Source organism: Arachis hypogaea, chromosome 3 (genome assembly GCF_003086295.3).
Source record: "Arachis hypogaea cultivar Tifrunner chromosome 3, arahy.Tifrunner.gnm2.J5K5, whole genome shotgun sequence".
NCBI lineage: Eukaryota > Viridiplantae > Streptophyta > Magnoliopsida > Fabales > Fabaceae > Arachis > Arachis hypogaea.
Genome location: NC_092038.1, coordinates 135,344,793 through 135,364,082, shown reverse-complemented (window position 1 = coordinate 135,364,082; position 19,290 = coordinate 135,344,793). Strand labels below are relative to the sequence as shown.

At 31.4% G+C, this 19,290-nt stretch overlaps 1 protein-coding gene and 1 long non-coding RNA gene across 3 annotated transcripts; both read right to left on the bottom strand.

Annotated features, from left to right (window-relative positions):
* Positions 1 to 1,203: 1,203 nt before the first annotated feature.
* LOC112734100 (cyclic dof factor 1) lies at positions 1,204 to 5,006 on the bottom strand. Of its 2 annotated transcripts, none has more exons than XM_025783304.3 (2): positions 4,388 to 5,006; positions 1,204 to 2,902 (listed from the first exon to the last, which is right to left on the bottom strand). In XM_025783304.3, the coding sequence occupies exons 1-2, from the start codon at positions 4,574 to 4,576 to the stop codon at positions 1,727 to 1,729; spliced, it is 1,365 nt and encodes a 454-aa protein (XP_025639089.1). In that variant the 5' UTR covers positions 4,577 to 5,006; the 3' UTR covers positions 1,204 to 1,726. The 2 variants fall into 2 exon arrangements, with proteins under 2 accessions (XP_025639089.1, XP_025639088.1); XM_025783303.3 differs by having other exon boundaries at positions 1,204 to 2,917; positions 4,388 to 5,005.
* A 9,297-nt stretch (positions 5,007 to 14,303) lies between these two features.
* On the bottom strand, positions 14,304 to 17,301 carry LOC112734099 (uncharacterized). The gene is made up of 3 exons (XR_003168328.3): positions 16,794 to 17,301; positions 16,563 to 16,648; positions 14,304 to 14,521 (listed from the first exon to the last, which is right to left on the bottom strand). It is a non-coding gene; the product is annotated as an uncharacterized lncRNA (long non-coding RNA).
* Between the last annotated feature and the right edge of the window lie 1,989 nt (positions 17,302 to 19,290).

Sequence of the window (19,290 nt, the reverse complement as noted above, 5' to 3'; positions counted from 1 at the left end):
GAACCACCCTATTATTGAAGCTTATCAAGGATTCAATAATAGGAGTTATGGCTGATCCTATTTTGCCATAACAAATCTGGTTTCCTCCCAAAAATGAAAACGACAACAGTCACCAAAAGAAAATTGGTCACAAAATAAGATTTTAGACCAGCATAGACCAACACAAGGAAAGAGAACAATCAAGGAGAACATTAATATCTTGATTCTGATCATGGTCCAACATGATTTTATATACAATTGTCTATGAAATTTAGTGCCAAAAAAAGTTAGTAATAATTTGTATACATGCCCTCATAATGTAAATAAGCTTTTTCTATTATGTATGTATATATTTATTTATCTAAATAAATGATAGTGTAATTTTTTAATAAATTGTGATTGTTTATAGAAATTAAACTCTTATAGTATTTAATTTCTTTTTTTTTTTTGGGTAATAATAGTATTTAATTTCCTGTGATACTATATATAGATTTAACTTTTTACAACAAGAGTTTGAACTGAAAAGTAGGAGGAAAGTGAGGTTAATATCCCACTAACTAAAGGTGGGCATCTTGCAGCATCAAGACCTAACTTTCTATTGCTTTGTCACTGAAGATTGAAAATGACTTTGATTCATTATATTCAGTGGAAAGTTAATGTTGATTTTTTCCATTTTGAAAAAGCAGAATTTAAATTATCAACTTTGTCTTTTTTGGTGATCATTAAATAGAAGGGAAAAAAAACGTACACCATTCCAATCTCCATTTCTATAATTTTCACAAAGGGGAACCCACTTATCTTTTTCCCATGTTTAACTAAAGAGGAAAAGACACACACACTTTCCTTTTCTCCTTGTTTTGTTAATCAAATAAATAAATAAATTGGCCTTGTTATCTTTATTTTTTATATCTGAATTTATTTCTTCCCAGTTTTAGTCCTAGTTTTTGTTTTGACATGACACGTTAATATTCAATGGAATAAAGATAAACTAATATCTTAGACTAAAAAAAAAAAATTTGAAATTTTTAGAACCGAAACAAAAAAATAACATATTTTATAGAAATTAAAAACTTATTTAAAATTAAAGACTATTTCAAGATAAATATTTTTCTAAACAAATAATTTACTAGTCTTTATAAGATAACTGTTACCAGATCCAACTATAAATTTAACTATTAATACATTAGATATTAAGAAGAAAAGAAATCCAATCTCACACAGTTATTTTTGTTAACACATTCACATAAGAATGAATTTTTATTTTATACTAATATTTGACTTTTGATTATGGAAGCTAACAAACTATAGGGGCAGGGGGGAGCTTCATAAATGTCATAATCCTTTGGAATTACATAAATAATTTATAGAATCCTAAAAAAAAAAGCATCAAGCGACATGCCTTAGATGAAGACTAAGAAATTTATTCTAAACCATTGGATTTTAGTGGAAGAATCTCCTTTTCTTTTCTCTGTTTTCTCCTTGACTGACATTTATATTATATATATGTACATTGAAGATATTTACTCAACATATCTAAACACCTGCACACTCATACAGGGTTAAGCTGTTATAGCTATGGAAGAAGCTAAAAGAACACCATTGCTGTCCTAAGAATCCTGCATAGATGTTGGTCAATCAAGAAACTTGTGTCAGCAAAAATCAGGATTAAGGCTTTTACTTTACTGGTATAACATTATAACCTCAACTTTCCCATCTTGATCATGTAGTGTTTGATGTAATGCCCCAACTAGGTCCGCTCGTGGAAGGTGAGAGACCGCGTCAGGGCGGCAGGGTTGGCGTGCAGCATCGGCGACGCCTCGACCACGTGACTCTTGTCGTTACCCTTGGAAGGGAACGCCTTGAAGAGGCCTCCTCCATTGAGAGAGTTGGCCTTCTCATTCTTGATTCCTAGTGTTGACCATATTGAACTCTTTGCAGCTTCACTAGGATCATCAATTCTAAGTGTCTTGGGGATCAACACATTATTGCTTTCTGTGTTAGGCTTTTCCTTTTGCGAATTGGCCGGGGTTATGATGTTACCATCCCTTGAGTGTTTCCCCAACGGCGAATTTGGGCCGGAACCAGGGGCCGGAGATTGGGGTGAGATGCATGGCACATTCCATGCCCAGTATGAAGGGGTGGTGTATATCGACATAGGATAGCCTGGAGGGCAAAATGTGGGAGGAGGAGGCATTGGCGAATTCCATGGATACGGCCATGGAGAATTACTTGGGAAGTAAGTTAGTTGAGGAGGGAAACTTTCGACTCTTTTATCCGCCGATTCATGAGAGCTGGCATGGCCTCTCCTCTCTGATGAAGTTGAAGTTGTACCAGAAACTCCAACTGAGTGATCATTCCCATCATCATCCCTACCATAGGAAACAAAAGTAGTTGCTGCCTCCGGTGCATGAAACCCGTTTACAACACCATTTGTGGCTTTTTCCGCAATGTTCAAGACAGAGGACATGGAATCACAAAGAGGAGAATCTGGGCCAAAGGTCAAGACAGCATTGTGTAGTCCATGGTGAGCTGCTTGAAGCGCCTCCGGGACCATTATCTGGCGATAATGCGATGCAGCAGAGTTTTTGTTCTTTCGGCGACCAGCGCCTACCGGCACGTTCCTCATTGTTCCTCCGGCAGTCCAGTATCTCTGACAGTTCTTGCAGAAATGACGCGGCTGATTGACGTTGTAATTGTTGTAGTAGCAGAATTTGGTGTCCATGCTGTTGCATCGCGGACACGGAAGTATCTTGTCCGGTTTCTTGGGAGTTTTTTCTTGTGAAACACTGGTCTCACTCTGTTCTCCACCATTTGTGGGAGTCTTTGGGTTCTCAAATATGCCTGAAGATGTTGTTGTGGGAGATTTCAAATCCTCTGTGGTTTCTTTATCTTGTGTTGAGGTTAGTTCTCTCTTTGATGGTTCCTTAAACAATAAAGACTAAGATAATCAATAGTATATACACACATGATAAAAGGAAAATATTGGTATTTATCATTTAAAGGAAATATTAGAATCGATCCTAGCTATGTTTAATTCAATAACCAGGACTAAATTATAACATAGAAAATTTAAGTTCAAAGTACAGGTTAGTGAATCCACATCATGAGATATTGGTTTGTCCTTCCTAGTTAGTACTACTAATAAATTTAAATGTTACTTCCATTAATTAATGAAACCTTATATGTTCACGTGATTAGTGCACTGTAGAGAATCAATGAAACCACTTAAATGTGGAATTCCCCCTAAAAATAATTCAATAAAAAGTAAACTTGGGAAGCAGAACGGAATCTTTGGTAGGAGACAGAGGTTACAACTTACAAGGAGAGAAACTGACTATAGAACATACTCACTGGCTTATTGGAGAACAACTCAAATAATAATAATAATAATAATAATAATTATTTTGGTTTGGTAAAATTATTCAATTTAATTATATTTGGTTTATGCAAACATTAAACCTAATAAATACTATAAGTCAGAAAAGGACACGATCACACGAAAATGCAGAGAGATAGCACACAATGCAAAGAAAGTTATGTGGAATATTTGGGGGCCGAAAAGGAAAATAAATATAGAAAAGAACGGCCGTACAATAAATAAATCCAACATATTCTATAAATAATTCCCCCTGTGATGTCAGAGCGTTACAGATCATTTGGACAATTCTTATTTGGAAACCAAAAAAGGAATTTAATAATGGCCAAAAGTGCCAATCGAAAATAATTTAGCTCCCCAAGTTTGATGATGTCCATGGCGTGAAAAGCAACTTCACAAGAGCTTAGTAAAGTAAGAAATCCAATTACTAAAAATATCAATAGAACCTCTTGGATGCTGCAAGAGATCTAATAAAATATAAATGAAGATTAGGATTTTTTTCATTGAAAAAAAATATATATTGAATTTGCCAATCAACTATTTTAGGATCAAAATCAGTAGAAGCTGATAACTTAACTCACTTTCCGGTAACAAGGGGTTGCAGAGAGAATTGATAAAAGCAAAGCAAGCCAAACCACATAATATATATATATATATATATATATTCCATATTCTCAAGCTTATATTCCAGAATGGAACTGGATCCAATTTCTCTGACAGGAACCCCACAATGAACTGTTGCCACTACTTAATAAAAAAGGATTGAAGAAATTCAGCAACCATCCATTCATCCATGATCATGCCAAAAAAATTCTTGTTTATTTATTTTAAGTTTAATTAAAACAAAAATTAAATCCTGAAACTAGCCATTGAAAATTGCAGCAAAGGCCTCTTAATTCAATTGATTGAAACCTGGCAAAGAATGAAACTTTTTCCAAATTTAAAACGAACCCATTAACAATCAGGACCTTATGAAAAATGGGTCGCTATCATATATGCAGAGAAAAACAACACAAATGAATTGGCACATACCTCTGTTTCTGGTTGTGATACAGAACTCACTTCAACTTCAGTTGGTGGAGAAGAAGAAGATGGAGGAGGAGGAGGAGGAGGAGGAGGAGGTGGTGGTGGTGGTGGTGGTGGAGAAGGGTCATTGGGGATCAGTGGCAGCTGAATCGTCCTCCCAAAAAGCTTTATCGCCGGGTCCTTAACTTCCGACATTCCTGAGGTTGTGTTACCGATGATCAGGTTCCAGGTTTCAGGAGTATCTCTGTTCTCTCTCTCTCTTAAAAAAAAGGGAGAAAAATAAAAAGAGTAAAATTTAAAACATAAACATGGATATATAGGAGGTGTGTATTGTAGAAATAGGAAGTGTGTTTCGTAAAACTCTAGTATCTTATGCTCACTTAAATTCACACGAAAAATGGATAATGAATAGTGTTTAAGAGCAAAGACAGAGGAATAGAGAGAAAAATCAGAGAAAGAGAGGGGGGAAAGAGAGAGGGGAGAAAATAGGTGAAGTGGTTTTGGAGGCTTTATTTTCCCCAAAGAAAAAAAAAAGATTTAGGAGAAGAAAAAATTGGTTGCCACTTCAGCAAAGGAAAGAAAATTGTGAGCCACAAGTTCTTGTGGCCTATGAGATCTTTGTGTGCTGTTGGATTCCCCCACATTGCTTATAAAGATAGTGCTGTTCTGTCCCACCCTTTTTCAATCCATGTCAGCACTCTCAATTTTTTATGTATTTATTTTTTACCTTTTTCTTTTTAATAAAAACTTTTAAATGAGTTCTAGACCCGTTAAACTATTGTGATTAGAGTTAAGTAAATCTTGAATTTAACTCATATACAGAGAAGAAATTGGTTATAAGATACTGATCATTACTGTATTTATATATTTTTTTATTATGTATAAGTCATATTAGCTTAATTAAAAAATTAAAATTTTATTTTTTATTGTATTGTTTTCTTTATTTTAGAATAGCCTAATATATAAAGTTGTTAATTAAATTAGATTGGTTGTATAATCAGCTTATTTTTTTATTTAAATAAATATTTTTTGTTCGAATTTCGTTTTAAATATGTAATAATTTATTATTGAGTAATAAATCTTTAAATGTAGTTCAAATTCAAAGCGAATTAATATTTAATTTGTTAAATTAAAAGATATTGTAAAAAAATCTATATAAAAATTTTATCTTTTTGAAGAAAAAAATTCTTCTAACTCCCTTATTTATAAGACATCTTTCAAATTTTTAGGACTTATCTCCGTCCTCCTTTTCATTCGGCTCTTTTTTCTTATTTTGTATACATATATATAAAAAATCTCATTTTTACTAATTCCTCTTTTTCGGATAGATTTTCACTATTTCTTGTAACTCCTTCTTTCCTTGCTTCTGTCTTAGTCAAATTGGATCCCACCTTCCAGTTTTTGACCCCGACCTCTTTCTATTTCCCCTCCCCGCCAAATTCATACAGCTAAGGCTTTGTAATCCAATTTTTCAGTTTTTACAATAAATTTTAAAATATAACTAAATATTCTTTAAATATTGTTTTTTATTAATAATAAAAGTTTTCAAATAGTTATTTTAATAAATATATAATACATACATTAAAACCTAAAATTTAATATATTTTTTATAAATTTTTTTAATAGTTTTCTGCATTTTATAATAAATTTTTCTATTTTAAAATAAATATTCTGTTAAAAAATGTCTTAAAAGCGCTAAATAAAATACTATAAATTTGTTTTTAGAATATGTAAGTTAAATATTAATTTTTACGTTTTTTTTATTTAATACATTGAAAAATTCAATTTTTCTTTTCAAATAAATAACCAATGCCCTTTATATAACACTCTTTAGTCTTTAGCTAAATCTAAATATAATATCATTATATTGATATAATAAATAGACACCTATTTGTAAAAGAAAGATATATATAAAAATATAAACATTTATTTAAAAATAGAGAAAATAATTATTGAATATTTATTAAAGTTATAAAATACGATACATCATCAAAATATAACATAATTTCTTATATTAATCAATCCCTAAGTGGGACGATAGGGGACGTAACTAAAAAATAAATTTCGTAAGCTAAGTCCATGAAATCGAGGATATTATTAGTTTATTTATTTATAATTTGTTATTCTCTAGTGTGTGATAAGCAATGTATTTTACAAAATAAGGTAGTAAAACTTTTATTATATTTTTAGGAACAACTGTATATGAATTTATAATACTAACGTAGATTACACCACGTTAAGAACGTAACGCCCTAAAAAACGTAGAAACAAGAGAACAAAAATTCAATTTAGAATTTAGCTATCGTAAGTATATATATTAAAGTTATTATCAGTAAAAAAAATTATTTTTAAATAAATGTATAATAAATATATTTAAAATTTAGATTTTGTATATTTTTCGTTAATTTGTTAATTAAAAATGTTAACATATATTCTAAAATTACGTATTATCTGAACCCTGGATATAAAATAATAACTTGTAGAAAAAAGTACTTTTAGTCATGATCATATGATGATTATTGTTGATGGCAAAAAATCTTAAATATTAAAATACTCGAGTCTGTGATGGAAGTGTGGCTTTGCCTAGCTCATGAGAATATATTGAAACTACTAGGTTCCCACTTCGATCAATTCAATGTTTATGTTTTAGAATAGAATAAGTGGTAATAAAAAAGATTAGAATATAAACTTAATTATAAATTCTTTCTTAAATAAAATCTGATTATCTGATGCTAATTCCAGTGTCATTCAATTACAAATGACAAAAAAAAAAAAAAAATCGTCAAAACGATTATTCAATTCACTGAAATTAATTACCTGCGATAAAAAGTTAAATAGGGATTGATGAAATTTCCATAAAAATAGAGACTTGATGATAAGAATAAATAGCGATGGAATAATCAAATTGCTCTAATTATTATATATAGATAAATTTTTTTGTTAACTTTTGTAATCCTAATTTTTGTTTTCAATTCAAATCAATTTTTTTTCCCCCAGACTTTCATCACTCGTCCTCCGTCTCTCTTTGGCGCGCATACACACAAATAGAACTATGATATTGATCGGCTATCAAAATTATATTGGAAGATTTTTTTTATGTCATTTTTTTAAATTGTTATTTCTTACAATGAATATGTTATGAGAGCATTATACAATCAAATTGAATGGTTAATTAAATTTAATTACCAAAGCAGATAATCATATATATTCTATCGTCTGTGATAGAGTTGCAGATGAACTTTATAGACCTAGCTATATATATATATATATATCTCATGCATTTTTGCAGATATTATTCTTGAAACATCATGAGTTAGTTGCACATACAATTGAAAATTAATAAGTTAACTATATACAATTTGGGAAGCTAATTAACTTGATATTGAAACAACAAAGTGTACTATATATGAATGTTATATATGTATGTAATGGAGTAGAGAATTGGTGCGTGGCACTTAAGCATGCTTGCCATGGCAGGAAGAAACATACTACTGCTGCTGAATAATATAAGTATAGTAGCTTAGAAGAAGAAGAGGAAGAAGAAGAGGAAGAAAAAAGAGAGAGTAAAAAGTATGTGGAAAAACATGGCTTGGAAGTGCAAAGTGTCACATCTGAATAATCTTGAACTTGGAGGACCACAACTTTATAGTATTTCTGGCCGACCAGATATGATAACTTAGGAGAGATACCTTCATTCCCATTGATTAGAAATATATCTACTAACTAGTGGTGGGGCTGTCAAGGGTTTAGGGTGGAGTTATGGATATAACATAATTATTAGTAGGACTAATTAATATTAATTGATGATTAGAGGAATGTGACAATGTGACATTTCCTTAGCTAGATGCTTTTGGTTTGGTTGGGGGGTTTGTATGTGCCATTAATTAGAAGAATATTTATTTTATTTTATTCTCTCAACTAATAATGTAGTAAAGACATTTTTTTAACTAAATTCTAGAATTTATAATACCTGTTCTATTGTTGATTATTATTAAAGTAGTTGTTATTACTGAGCTTTTAACATTTGACCTAGATATATAGTACATATTCATCATGCATATCTTAATTAAATGTGAAAGAAGAATGCGGCATAGAGATGAGAGACAGCCATGTCTGAATGTCACTCATGCCAATATCAGAAACGATTTAGATATTGCCATCTTGGTATTAGATATTGGCTAGATTCGTGTCCACTCCACTCAAAACTCAACCAATGACATACTTTTGAACTTGAATTAATTACTTTATGCAATACATATTTTATTACTTGTTGCTTTACTTATAAACCATCATATATATCCTCATCAGTATAATTAAGAAGTCTTCAAATAAGTAGATTTGTTAACAATTTATGTATAGTTATACAAATTTTGCATCAGTTTAATAATTCTTAGATACCCTTATGTGAAATCATTCATCTCATTGGTAGATATTCGATTATTATGTGTGCTTCAACTTGAGCCTTTGCAATCATGTAGTGTGCTCTAGATAGTGCAGAAATTATACTTTGATAAACCATATTATTTGAATATCTGTATGTTTCTTATTTTTATTGCTTCTTAATTGATATTTTAGTGTAAGCATTGAAAAAATAACACTCTTTTAATATAGGAGTAGGTCAAAGATTTGATTTTTGAAGATGTATATATTTATCAACTATGTTATGTATATATTAAAATCAGCCATCAAAGTTAGTTATAGTACAAAATACATGTTGGACTATAAATATTATTGAAAATAAATTAAATCACACATATATTTATATACAAATACATTGATGATTGATTTTAGTGTATAAATATCATTTTTATATATTTATATATAGGGTTTAGTATAGAGGTGGCTAGCCTTGAAAGTTGAAAGGATAATAGAAGAACTAACCTCTTAATTTTTAAGGTTAGGATGGGAAACTTCTTTTAGTTGCATAATCTCTGCTACATGAATAATGATTTGCCTATAATCAAACTAAAAAGAAAACTAAAACTCATAAGGTTGATCAACGTTATTAGAACATCTAGATCAGTACAAGACCAATAGAAATGATTGCATTTGCAACAAGCTAAGGAGCCTCATCCCTTTATAATTGGTGGGAAGAGGTGTAAAAACAAATCATCATGTTAGACGCTGAATAATTTTATTCTTACTTTTCTTAATTACACACTTTGGTTTTGACTCTGGATATATAAATATACAATCTAATTCCTTAATCTTTATTACAACTACTACAGGCCAGGACTACTTTGCTAATAAGGTGTTGTGTGTTCGTGGCTAGAAATTAAGAAAAGGATAGATCGTAATGCTTCACAATTAATGTCCACCACTTAATTGATTGCAAAGATTGTAATCACTTACCGACAATTGGTGAATTAAGCCAACAAATTAAAAGGGTGTTATTACATTTAAGTCAAGTCTTCTAGTGGAGTTAAAGCACTTAAAATTCAAAACATTACTTTGGCCAATTTTTTTTGTCATAAAGTATATTTTGATAAGTTAAAAATTAATTCGATATAAATTTAAATTTTATTTTAAAATTTATTATAATTAATAAATTATTATATAAATAAAATAAAATTTATATTTTTAATATTTATTTAAATAAATAAATAAACTAATAATTTATCCCAAGGTGGTGATTGTTACTTTGGCCACTTTATTTAAGGAAGTCCCACCCAAGCATTTTTGGGTTTGGACACTCTTTTTCTTTTTATTATTTTATTTTTTGGTAAAGCAGAAAGTTTGCTTTTTGGAAATAGATAGCATGGCAAGTTTGGTAATCCTGCGTAGAAAGTTTGCTCTTTTAGGCTTTCGCCTTTTTTGACTTTAAATTAAGATAAGCGTGTGCTTCAACTGTTCTTGTCAATTAACTTTTCATGTGTATACAGTATACACATATATAAAAAATGAAAAATATGATAGCTATTTTTAGTGAAGAAATAAATGTATACCACATTTTGGTTTAATACTGTTCCTCTTATTTTCGTTTAAAAAAAAAAGTAAGATGATAGATAATTTTTGTATTGCAATTAATATGTAATCGATAATTCACACTTTTAATGTTACTCTGTTGGTCTCCTTGTTATTTGTATTAGTTATAAAATTATTGGATATATATATATATATATATATATATATATATATATATATAACTCCTTAGTTAATATGTATTTGCGAGGTATATATGAAAGAGTTTTGTGATGTCAGTTATGAATTTTAAAAGTTTTGGTTCGAAAACTCTTTTAGTTTTATTAAAGTTGGATTGAAAGCTTTTCTTATAAGTTTTATTGAAGTTAAAAAAAAGAAACTCATTGAATCAACGAATTTTTTGTTTTCAAGTTAAAAATCATTAATTTAAGAGGACAATTTGTTGATAAAAAATAATTTAAATTAATAATGAGCATATCAAGAATGTTGTTTGAATATTATCGAGTAGGTTTTTTGAGTTTATTGAAGAGAAATTATCAACGAGTAAGGTGGACTGATCGAAAATATTTGTACAAATCTTCATGATCGAAACAGTGATTCCATGATCGAAGCAAGTGGAAAGGTTAAATATTTAAAGCAGTTGAAGACGATTACTCCATCATTTATATGGTAAGAACGGTTAAACTTAGTTTTCTCGCATATGGAGCATGTGATGGAATTGAATTGGTCGAAAAAGGATATAAATAAATAAAGTTTGGAAGGAGTAGAGGTTTAAAATTTATCTTTAGAAAAATATTCTTACAACTTCACATCCCCAGAAACTTTCTAATCTTACTAAGAGTTTACTTTTTTTTTTTTTTTTTTATAGAATTTCTTCCACTACTTTACATTCCTTTTATTTTTCTTTGCAACTTTACTTTTCTGTAAAGCCTTTCTTTTTTTTTTATTTTCTTTATGTTTATGCATTGTATTCGAATTTAAAGTCCTTTGATCATATCAAAGGTATTTAATTAATTTACAAGTTATTTGTTTTCTTTGTTTTCATTTCGTTTTTACTCTTTTCTATACCTGTTTCTTTTATCCTTTTTTCATTTCAAGTTTTTGTCTCTTCTTCTATCAATCCAAAACAGAATCTTTGTGCATAACTCGAAATTGATACTCATAAAAAGAGTAGATTTTGCTCCCAAATTATTAGATATCGAACCAACCCAGGTAATGTTCGATCATCTATGAATGATCATATTCCTATGGTAGTTGCTCAAACTTCTGCAGAATTAGCGTCACATACAGAAAGTGGCATTCAAAACCCAGGAGTTAGGCCTGGAGAAAATATGATGGTTAATAATTCACCCACAAAGAATAATGGGCGTAATCCACGCCCACGAACTTCTCAAACACAAACACAATCGTCGGGTAACCGCTAGTTTGTCTCTTTTTGGTCTTCCTCCTGATTATACTCCACCCATGAGTGGTTATGTGCCTGCAATTAGATTTGAAAATGCACAGAGAGTGGTCAATAATCAACCACCAATACATCATCCTGAATTTTCCCGTAATTATCAAGTAGGATCAATATCAAATAATCTGGGTTTGATAGCAGTAGTTCGATAATATGTCGAAGAAAGTCATTATAATTTGGCCAACTTGTTGATTCAACAGATGACTACTATTTTGAATCCCATGATGACTGATCAAAAAATAAAATTCGAGCATTTAGCTAGACAAGTGAAACGAATTACTCGAATGGTTGATTATGATGAGGATGGTCGTCAAAATGAAGAAATAAATCCAGAAGATTTGGGGAATAATCTCAGAAATAGAAATGATAATATGAATCTTGGTGAAAATATGAATCATGTAGCTCAATGTGGTCAGAATGCAGATGAAGTGTTGGCTATGATGCATGTTAATCAACATGGAAAACATTATCAAGTTACAAGAATAGTGGAAGATATTCTTAATAGGGTCGGAATCACTGTGGAATTTATGAATCAATTATATTTTGTTTCTGCTTTTTCTGCTGTAATGCAAATGGTAGAAGTGCATAGAGATGTAAAAAATCCTAAAATAGTAACAAAGTTTATGGGAGAAGTAGACGAATTGACTACTGAATATATTGCTCGATATATGATCGAATTAGGCAACTTGGCAAATGATGAGAATTTGAAAATGAAATTCTTTCATTCTTTTTGTTGACAAAAAATGTTTTTATTTGGTTTTCGAATTTAAGACCCAATTCGATTGTGATTTGGGCACAGTTAAAAAGTACTTTTTATTCTCAATTTTATAGAGGTGAATTGAATGTGAAAATTACGGACTTAGTGGCTTTGAAGCGTGATGATGGAGAATCAATTGATGAATTTATAATCGTTTTAAGAATGCTAGAAGTAGATGTTATGTTTCACTTCCTGAAAGTGAGGTAGTGAAGATGGCAACTATGAGTTTAGGTTTTTATATGCGTCAAAAATTGCTTAATGTACATATACCTGATTTAGCTCATTTAGTTGAAAGAATTCGGCAAGTAAAAATTTTTCAAAAAGAAAAAAAAAAGTTTAAAAATGAGAAAAGGTACAAAAGTAAACTTTTTGCTCAAAAAGAAAAAGTTTTGTAGGTCAAAATGGGGTCTTCAAGTAAAGAGTCTGATTTCAAATTTTTTGAAGTTGATTTGGTTGAATTAAAAAAGGTCCACCTTATGTTTGCTCTTCGCTTAAGAAAATTGCAAATATTGAAAAATCTAATGATTTAAAATATAAGAGTAGAAAAAAATATAGTTTTGATATTTTAAAATCGGAACAGATATTCGATGTGTTACTTAAAGATAAACAATTAATTTTGTTCGAAGACAAGACACAGATTTCGATAAAAAATTTAAAAGAAAAGCCTTACTGTAAATTTCACCAATCAACTAGCCATTCAACTAACAATTATATCCTTTTCAGGGATTTGATTCAAGAAGTAATTATAGAATGAAGATTGAAGTTCGATAATGGTAAAAAATATATGAAAGTTGATTACTGATCCTTTTGATGCTGGAGCAAATTTTGCTGAGTCTCAGTTCATGGGAGTTAACATGGCTGGCTTTAGTAAAAAACCGTGACCATAGCTAGTAAAAAGGGTGACCATAGATCTATGGTCACAGTTTTGGACCTATGGTCACGGTTTTTTACCGTGGTCTATTCTCTCGTGGCCATAGGTCTATGGTCACGGTTTTTTTTATCTATGGTCACGGTTTTTATGGTCACGGTTTCAATTTTCAAAATCTGACACTTTAGGCCACGTTTTTTTTACCGTGACCATAGCCTTATCTATGGTCACGGTTTAGCCTCTATGGTCACCCCTCCTTAAAACCGTGACCATAGATTAGGCTATGGCCACGGTTTTCACCGTGACTATAGCCTCTATGGTTACCCTTCCTTAAAACCGTGACCATAGCCCTATCTATGGTCACGGTTTTTACCGTGACCATAGACTCTATGGTCACCCCACCTAAAACCGTGACCATAGCCCTATCTATGGTCACGGTTTTCACCGTGACCATAGCCTCTATGGTCACCCCTCCTTAAAACCGTGACCATAGCCCTACCTATGGTCATGGTTTTTCGCCGTGGCCATAGACTCTATGGTCACCCTCCTTAAAACCGTGACCATAGCCTATCTATAGTCACGGTTTTTCACCGTAGCCATAGACTCTATGGTCACCCTCCTTAAAACCGTGACCATAGCCTATCTATGGTCACAATTTTTCACCATGGCCATAGTCTCTATGGTCACCCTTCCTTAAAACCGTGACCATAGCCTATCTATGGTCGCGGTTTTTCACTGTGGCCATAACCTCTATGGTCACCCTTCCTTAAAACCGTGACCATAGCCTTATCTATGGTCACGGTTTTTCACCGTGGCCATAGCATGTTGTTGTTTATTAGATTCAATTTTTTTAAATTATAATCACATCCCAAAATGATAATAATCACAAAATAAATCTAAAAATAAGAAATTCAAGAAATCTAAATCATAAAAATTTCATTATAAGATAGATATGTTTAATTTTTAGTCTAAACAACACAAATCAAAATAAAGTGTAATTTTTCCAATTACATGTAAGACCTCAAAAAGTACATAACACATCAAAATATTACATTTACATAACTAAGGTCATTATAAGACCCTTCCCATATGATATTTGTATGGAACATACTTTCTTCATCACATCATGTCTTCCTGCACGTAAAAAAAATAAACATGTTAGATATCTTGCAAAAATGCTTTTGATGATGCAATACATATGCAGCAAAAAAAAGGGAAACATTCATCCATAGCAACACTCAAGAATTATTCACAACCATTATTCACTAAATACTATTATTTTAATAATTAGTTGGCACATAAAAGGTGGGATTCATTTTTAAATAATGTTACAAATCACCAACAAGTAAACCTTAGCAAATATTCATATATAGACAGTTGTTATAATAACCGACAATTAAGTTCTCAAAAAAAATACCAAGTGACAAGCAATTGAGACATCATGAGTATAAAACAAAGATACAACACGATATGCAAAAATTTCTGCAAGAGAGAGAGAGAGAACAGCATTAGAGCCGGCTGACAATGTTCTTAAGATGGATCAATAGCACAACAAGAAGCTATAAGAGTTAAAAAATGAATGTTACTGGAAGCATATCAATTTATCTATCTATTTTTTCCTAAAATTTTCTCCTCATAGATTAATTAGAAGAATTCACTTCAGCCATATATAAAACTTTAGCATTAAAAAAATAATATTATAGAGTATATTGACCCTATTATGACCAACTAAAAAATCTCTTAGAAAAATAACATGGAACAAGTGTCTACTGTCTACATGTAAAACAATCATAAGCTTAGAAACAATTATAAAAAAAAAAATCAAATACAATCACAAGCTTAGAAACAATTATTAAAAAAAATAAAATACAACAAATTCATAAAGGCTAGATTCAAAAGAGCTTCATGAGTAATAAAAAACACAGATATGAAAATCCAAAATTGACTTTCTAATATCAGATTTTAAATTTAAACTAAATACTAGAAAAATAACTCATATATGGAGTACTATCTTATGTTACCACTGTGAAAGTGATCAAGACAAATTTCAGGCACAACAAGATCAAATACCATTATCGATTACTCTTTAATTTGGAGTTTTCTAAATAATTCTCGGTTCTTTATTGTTATCATGCTATTGAATAAAGAATTTGTTGTTGATTAAGGTTAACTTAAAACTTCTATGGTACATAAGTTAATATTATTATCTTGATTCATCAGAAAACAACACACAAATAAATTATTATGAGTAATGACATCCACTTCAATACTTAGTGACCTTGGTCTTTATCGGATTAAGCTAATGAACAAGGTTCCTTTGTTTACATTGAAAAACCATATAAACATAGCAATAAGGAAAAATCACTACAGTTGATAAACTAATCACAATAACAGTTAAGAAAATTCACCAAGATGGTACACTAATTAAATAATTTATACACTAGTCTATTCACCGAGTAAAACCCCCAATTGGTTTAGAAACGTTTTCTGAGTGGCGACTTTAGTCTTTCATTGTTGTTTTTCAACCATTATTCCCTAAATTTCAAATTATTATAAAGATTAGCAATTAAACGTGCAAAAGAGAAAGTTTAGTCCCCAATCAAATTTTACAAAATAGTACTCATCTGTCTCACAATGTGAACATCTAGGAACTAAAAGCTAATAAACCAAAACCAAAGAATAAAGTTGCCACTGGGGAAAAAAAAGTTTAGGCTAGGGAACAATTTGTGGTTTTTACTCTCTTTCTCACTTGGATCATGTCTGTTTTTTTGTAGTGAACATAATATGAACTTTGTTTTTCTTAACATATTCTTTCATTAACATAGAACAGAGAGCAACATAATATAAACTACAAGATACAATGCATCAATGGAACTCTGGAAGAAGATGTCTTGCTAGGATCAAAGATAAGTTGAGAAATTTACACATAAAGGCTAAGAATTAGTAGTGTTCTACATTCCTGAAAGGGAAACATTTAATTGAAGATCACATGAAATATCTATGGCACAAATTCAAAAAATAATGTTTAAAAAAATTACCTACATATAATTACACAAAATTTGCTTGACAAGTATAGCATCCATACTTCAACAGATTTAAACATGAAACTATGTAGCTCCAGAAATGTATCAATTGACATGATTACTAACACCATAGAAGCAGCAAATCTGCATACCTGCCCATCTAAGGCCTGAATGGCACTTGACGCCTCCTCAACTGAATTGTAAGTAATAAACCCAAATTCTCTGGATCTGCCAAATCCTATGGAACATACTTATTAAGTCTCAGAGATTCAAATTTTTCATTAGAAGCTGGAAAAAAAATACTAATAATAGTTTTGTTAATTGTGAACTACAGTGTAAATGCAAATAGAAGCACTAAAAATCAGAAGTTTAAGGTAAAATACCAGAGTCTACAGGTTGTACACTTGACACATTCTCTAGGGCAACAGCGGTGACGGCGGAACAGCGCAACGACGTGGCTCTACGGAGGTCACGGTGGCTGGACTGTGCGGCGCTACAGCTCGCGAGGATGACGAAGACGGTGACAGCGAAGAACCCCCAGCGGCGGCTCTGGCTCAACGGCGACGCTTCTCTCTCCGCGATGGCAATGGCTCCCCGCGTGCGGCAGTTCGGTGGCGGATCGGCAGCAGAGCGCGGCTCCCTCTCTCCCTCAACGCCTCTGCAAAGCAAATCTCTCTCTCCTCCGGCGCCTCAAAGACAACGGTGACGGCGGGAAGGACCCAGCCGCGTCGTCCCCTCCTCTCTTCCCCTCTTCTCCCTCGAGCTCCCCTTCTCCCTTCTCTGTTCCCCTTTCTCCCTCACTCACTGAACTCACTGAGTGTTGTGTGCGTGTGTTTAGGGATTTAGGGTATTAAATTGGGAAATTTGGGATATTAGGATTTTTATTAGAAATATTTAGGATTAAGATAAAATATATATAAATAATATAACAATTTTATAAAATATTTGAGATAAAATAATAATTTAGAATTTAAATATAATACTGTGAAGATTATTTTTGAAACACATAAAATTTTATTTATCAAGATATTATTGAGTTTAAATAATTATTTTTAATTTAAATTATAAAATAAACATACTAATTACATTTTATAAAATACATTTAAATTCAAAATATCAATTATCTAAATTAAATTATATGATCTTTCATTATTTTTCTATCATAACTTTAATTTCAATTTATATAAAATAATTAATTAAAATAAAAGTTGTACATAAATATTAATTGAGTTAAATCTAAAGTATTTACAAAACTCCGTTTAATTATTCCTAATAAATTAATCTCTAACTTTAAGAACTCAATTTAATAAATAAATCATAATTTATTCATAATATAAATTTCTTAAATTTAATTATATAACACTTCTATTATTAAGTTATTAAATCATTTTTTATGTTATTCAGTTTTAAATCTTTTTTTAATTTAAAATTAATAGTAGTCAACTTAATTTTTATTTATAAAATTAAATTTAAAATTTTAATATTTAAAATAAATCATATAAAATTATTATTAGTTTTTAATTATTAAAATTTTTAAAATATAAAATATTTAAAATTATAAAAAATACATAAAAATCTTCATTAATTTAAACTCAAATGATTAAAACTATGATCATAAACCCCTTTAGGTCATCCTCCAAAACCGTGACCATAGACTCTTTTAGGTCACTCTTTTGAAAAACCGTGACCATAGACACTTTTTGGTCACTGTAAAAAACCGTGACCATAGACCCCTTTAGGTCACCCTCAAAATCGTGATCATAGACCCTTTTAGGCCACCCCCAAAACCGTGACCATAGACCCCTTTAGGTCACCCCAAAAACCGTGACCATAGACCCTTTTAGGTCACCCTTTTTTTAAAAACCGTGACCATAGCCCCTTTTTAGTCACTGTAAAAAACCGTGACCATAGACCCCTTTAGGTCACCCCTAAAACCGTGACCATAGACCCTTTTAGGCCACCCCCAAAACCGTGACCATAGACCCCTTTAGGCCACCCCCCAAAACCGTGACCATAGACCCTTTTAGGCCACCCTAAAACCGTGACCATAGACCCCTTTAGGTCACCCCCTAAAACCGTGACCATAGACCCTTTTAGGTCACCCTTTTTTGAAAAACCGTGACCATAGCCCCTTTTTGGTCACTGTAAAAAACCGTGACCATAGACCCCTTTAGGTCACCCCAAAACCGTGACCATAGACCCTTTTAGGCTACCCTCCAAAACCGTGACCATAGACCCCTTTAGGCCACCCCTCAAAACCGTGACCATAGACCCTTTTAGGTCACCCTTTTTTAAAAAACCGTGACCATAGACCCTTTTTGGTCACTTAAAAAACCGTGACCATAGACCCCTTTAGGTCACCCCTCAAAACCGTGACCATAGACCCTTTTAGGCCACCCTTTTTTAAAAAACCGTGACCATAGGTACTCTATGGTCACCCTTTCCAAAAAAACCGTGACCATAGCTTTTTTTTTTTGGTCACCCTAAAAAACCGTGACCATAGAGGGTCTATGGTCACGGTTTTTTATCGTGACCAAAAAAACTGTGGCCATAGACCCAAAATGTTGTAGTGTGGAGCAAATTTTGCTGAGTCTCAGTTCATGGGAGTTAACATGGCTGGCTTTAGTTCCTATGAATTTGATTCTTTTTTGGGAGACTTTGAAACTAATGTGAGATTAGTATACCTTAGTGTAGGTGAAGGACTGCTAAAATTTTTTATGCATAAAGAATTGAAGGATCGAGATGTTTTTTTGTGTCCTCGATATAATGTCTTTGATGCGGAAGTTACAACAATTTTTGAGAAAGAAAAGATGAAAAAAGAATTGGCTCATAAGAAAGAACAGATTTGTCAAAGAATTCTTCTTGAAGGCAAGAAGGCCA

Excerpts from the sequence above, each read along its gene's own strand:
- LOC112734100 (XM_025783303.3), bottom strand. The coding sequence starts at position 4,576 with ATGTCGGAAGTTAAGGACCCGGCGATAAAGCTTTTTGGGAGGACGATT. Across the intron at positions 2,918-4,387 it reads TATCACAACCAGAAACAGAG|TCTTTATTGTTTAAGGAACC; the intron begins GTATGTGCCAAT and ends TGATTATCTTAG.